The sequence below is a fragment of the Echinops telfairi genome, unplaced genomic scaffold (assembly GCF_000313985.2).
Source record: "Echinops telfairi isolate 266 unplaced genomic scaffold, ASM31398v2 ScPeMD7_9;HRSCAF=40, whole genome shotgun sequence".
Lineage (NCBI taxonomy): Eukaryota > Metazoa > Chordata > Mammalia > Afrosoricida > Tenrecidae > Echinops > Echinops telfairi.
This window is the reverse complement of record NW_022103906.1, coordinates 40,611,476-40,615,989: the sequence shown is the minus strand read 5'-3', so window position 1 is coordinate 40,615,989 and position 4,514 is coordinate 40,611,476. Positions and strand designations below refer to the sequence as shown.

The window sequence follows — 4,514 nt, the reverse complement described above, 5'->3', positions numbered from 1 at the left end:
TTTCTCTCCATTTAAACCCCCAACATTAGGTCCTCATTTTAGGGTGCCAATCTTTATGGAAGCAGACTCCTACATATTTCTCCCACAAAGGCTTGTGGATTCAACACACTGACCGTTTTGTACTCCATTGCAACACCCGGGATCCTTTGAATAACACACAATGGCTTTAAAATTATTTGTTACCCTCTTAGTAAAAATCTCTACCAATAAAACTTGATAACTATATTAAAGAATGCTAAATAAAAAGGAACTTCAGGACCAGGTTAATTATTTATTTTAAGGTGTAAAAACAAAAACAAAAAACTGAGAAAAACTGAGACCCAGAGAGGTTAAGCAGTTTCTCCAAGGTCCTATTTAGTAAGTGGCAGAACAGAGATTTGAGAGAATCTCTCATCAGGGACACCAGATCTCATGGACATGCACTCATTGGGTGATTCTCATTTCTAAAGAAATGTTCTGTTCTCAGATCTCATCCATCACACACTGGGCAGCAAGGGAAGGACGAGATGGTTTGTTGTCAGGCACGTAGAGGCCACAGGCTGGGATAACAAGCCAACTGATGTCACGGATGTGCTCCCAAGTCTCCCCCGTTAGGCCACATCAGCCTCTTCATGTCCTCTGGGTAGACTCGATGCCTTTCCACAATAAAGAATAAAAAAGCCATTCTGTTTTCAGAATTAAATTTTTTTTTGAAATCGTAGTGATGGTTGTTCAACATTGTAAGTGTAATTAAACAAGTGCACTGGACTATGCACTGAAAAGGACCAAGGTGTTGGATTTTATGTTATATATACTTTTCTACAACAAAAAAGAAAATAGGAATAATATTGAACTCATGCCATCTCTGGATTGCCACTGGCTTTAATAACATCTCAAAGCCTTCTCACCCTCATATGGAAAGAAAATGTGAACCAATGTAGTTTCTCCTTGTCTTCCACGGAGATCACAGTAGATACTCCAGACATGACAGCTGAGCTTTCTCTGGGACAGGATCAGACATGGACTGGGAATGCTCACAGACTGAACAGCCCTGGCTGCCTCCCACTGCGAGCTGTGTATCACCCTAAGAAAAGGCAAATTCGCTGCAACACAATGGGAGTTCCTGGAAGCATTCAATACCATTTTCACATTGATCAACATGTACAGGCAGTCTAGCCTAAATCGTATTTCTTTATCTTCCCTACTCAACAGTGTAAGGAAAAATTGGGTCATCTCACTGGTCAGGACACAAAGAGGATTCTTGTTGTCACAAGATATTCTGCTGGGTTTTTTGGGGGGTGGGGATGGGAAGGAGGCAGGGGCAGTCACGGGGAATCATAAAACTAACAAAAGGCGACAGTGATGGCTGAGAAAACAGGTGGAGGTGTGCCTGTGTTCTTTTGCCTGGAAGAACAGATCATGGATAAACTTTACACAGCTTTGGTTACTCACTTAACATCCCTGTCAATCAGCAGATGGAATCTCTCTTTGCCAAGTTCTAATGCATTTCACGTTCATGCTCAGCATCAGTTCATGGGTCTTGCCAAGTACCAATAAACTGCTGATGGAGAGGTGAGACTCATGAATCCACAGCACAGTCTCTGGCTCCAGTGCATCAAGGAAAGCACGCTCCATTCGGTGAACTTTCACTAAAGGCAGCAGGTACAAGGATCCAGATATGAACATTGAAGGTGACCGCTGTCCATAAGAAACATTTACTTTTGTAGTAAAAAAATATATCTAAAGGTGACCCCTAAGGATTATTCACATCTATTACCTAACAGGGCTCATTATGAGTAGTGCAGCAATTCAATTCTTGCCCTAAAGGACAGTCCATAGAATAATTATTGCACTCTAAGATTAAGGCAACCTAGAAAATAAATGTCAAGAAGGCTTTAGCCTATGGTATGCTGATACTTTTTGAAGTCAGTCCTTGAATACAAGGGCCCAAAACTCTCGAACCGAAAAGTTTTGATTCCTATCAACCAGCCATCTGAGTGCCTGGGCTTCTCTCTTGGATTGCTGGAAGCTTGGGATCCACATCTCTCGCAAAGTGTTCCCCCGTGGAGCCAGAGGGGAGAAAGCAAACGCTGTAGGCTCGGGGCAGCTCAGATGGGTAACTTCTGCCTCCCACTTTTTGGGTGGTAAGCCCTGCATTGATAGAAAAAAACAACAATAAGAATTAAGAAGATGAAAGGAATCACCACTCCTGTGACTCCTCTGCCCGGTAATGGACCCCCACTCATACATTTTCTCAAACAAGTACCTGCACTCCAGAGAGTTTCCATAATTATAACCGTGAATACACTTAAAGGTGACACGAAGTGCCTAACCTTTATTGCTATTTTTCTCTGCAGAAGACATTCTAGATGGTTTCATTTAACCCTATGGCAGCCCTATTAAATGAGGACTCCTGTTAAAGGAGCTCTGGCCATCCTGTTGGGTCAGCATTGGACTGCTAACTGCAAGGTTGGCCATTCGAAAACACTCACCCTCCATGCGAGTTGGATGGCGTGACCTGCTCCCATGAAGCCTTGGGAGTCCTATGCAAGATTGCTTATGAGTCACGGTCTACTCCGTGGCAGTGGGCTTGAGTTTTAGAGCTCATGTTAAGGCGGTGGGAACTAAAGCTCAAATAAGTAAATTTGTATGTCCAGTATACCTAAGACTGAACCTGATCTCGCTAGATTCAAAATTTCCATCCCTTTTATTGTTTATTTATCGGTTCATTTATTTATTTCCTTTTCTCTATAGGCCACTAGCACTACTCTCCTTCCCATAGACCACTAATACCGTTCTTTGTAATTAAAGCCTTTTTCAAATATGTTCTGCTTTCTTTCCGATTGAGGTTTGTCTCTGTTTTACTTTGTTATTACTGTTAGATTTTAAAATATGTGTTTCTGTACATGAAATCCAGGAGAGGTAATCTACAGAGATAGTAACTGTATTAATGGCTCCTTGGGGGCATGGCAGGGGAGGTTCGAGGGAAATGGGGAGCCAATAACAGTGAGTACCAGACAGAAGAAAATGTTCTAAAATTGATTGCAGTGATGACTGAACGTGTCTGCTCAATATGATTGAACTACAAAATTGTATATGTGGATTACATGTCAAAATATAAATAAAGTCTTTTTGAAAATGTATTTTCTGTGTTATTTTATTAATATGTCAACATGCACAGACATATATCGTTCTGATTATTTTTTCACCAACACATTTTCCCCTTCTATCCATGTTGTCATTTGTACATCCCTTGATTCTAATGTGTTTCCACTGCATTCATCTATGCCTTAGACAACATTATTGTTTCCCCACAACAATAATAATATCTGATGTTTGCATAGGACCTCACGGCTTTCCGAGTGGTTTCCCATGGACCTCTACTTCTACTAGCCTGGTCCAAGCTCTACCTTGGCTCTTGTCAATAGTCTCCTCACTAATCTGCTTGCTTCCACCCTTGATCTACTTCAGACTATTCAAAGCCGTCAGAGGGACCCGATTAAAAGACCAATCAGATTCTGTCGGTACGCTGGTCAGTATTCCCCGATGGCTTTCCTCCTACTTTTGAAAGAGAGCATGCAAGAAATAAAATATGTGACTGGAAATCAAATGGAAAAACAGTAAGAGATTCAGAAAAATAAACAAATAATACCCCCCAAAATCAAAATTTTAAACCAGTAATAGTTGAACTTAGAAGTAATCTAGTTCACATCACAGAACTCCCAAAAGCTCAATATGCACCAGATATTCCCAGACTGTATGTGTGTTGGTGGTGATGGTGGGGAATTAATTAAAAAGAATTAAATTAAAGTCTGTTTAAGAAGCACTGAGATAGCCAGATCCTTTCCCCTCTGTCTCATAACTAAATGTCTACCTCTCTCCTTTATCTGAAAAATAACTAGAGATTTATTATCTGCAGATGGAAAGTGGTTCTTTTACTCTGAGACGATAAGGCAACAGCTGAGGGGAGTGATATGATGTACTGGATATTGGGACCTTTGCCATCTCCTATAATCCACTCTCAAAATGCTAGTGACCAGTCTTGTAAGCCAGGCACAAAAATAAAAGGTCAGTCTTGGGGGAATTTACAATGTTCAGGAAGACATAATTCAGATATTTCCTAGGAAAACCTAACCAGATCACCCTGCAGTGAAGTTCACAACCAACAAGCCCCCTCACACAGAGAACTTCCAACCAAAACTTCCCAACCTGAGCAGGTAACCAAATATGATGGCTAATTTTTTTGTGTCAATGTGACTAGATTATGATTTAGTTGTTTATCAGACACTAGATTGGTTGCTGTTTCATAATCTAACAGTGTGATTTGATGCAATCAACCAATCAGCCGAAGAGGTAGTGTTCTACCTGCAGAATATCAGCTGATGTTCCGACAGAGTCATTTTACTTTGGTCCCTGCACTCCTTTTATCACCTGACCAAGGACCTTGGGATGTAAACCTGCAGAAATCTCCTGCCTGATCTATGGGTTTGGGACAGACTAGCGCCACAATTGCATGAACCAATTCCTTGGGATAT

The 4,514-nt window shown here is 41.1% G+C and overlaps 1 protein-coding gene across 3 annotated transcripts in view; it reads right to left on the bottom strand.

Moving 5' to 3' along the window:
* Window positions 1-256: 256 nt before the first annotated feature.
* FUT10 (fucosyltransferase 10) overlaps window positions 257-4,514 on the bottom strand; it is a 117,365-nt gene continuing 113,107 nt past the window's right edge. For all 3 annotated transcript variants that reach the window (XM_045286883.1, XM_004696201.2, XM_045286882.1), the window contains one exon: window positions 257-2,130. In XM_045286883.1, coding sequence (XP_045142818.1) covers window positions 1,906-2,130 — 225 coding nt within the window. In that variant the 3' untranslated portion in view covers window positions 257-1,905. The remainder of the gene's footprint in view (window positions 2,131-4,514) is intronic.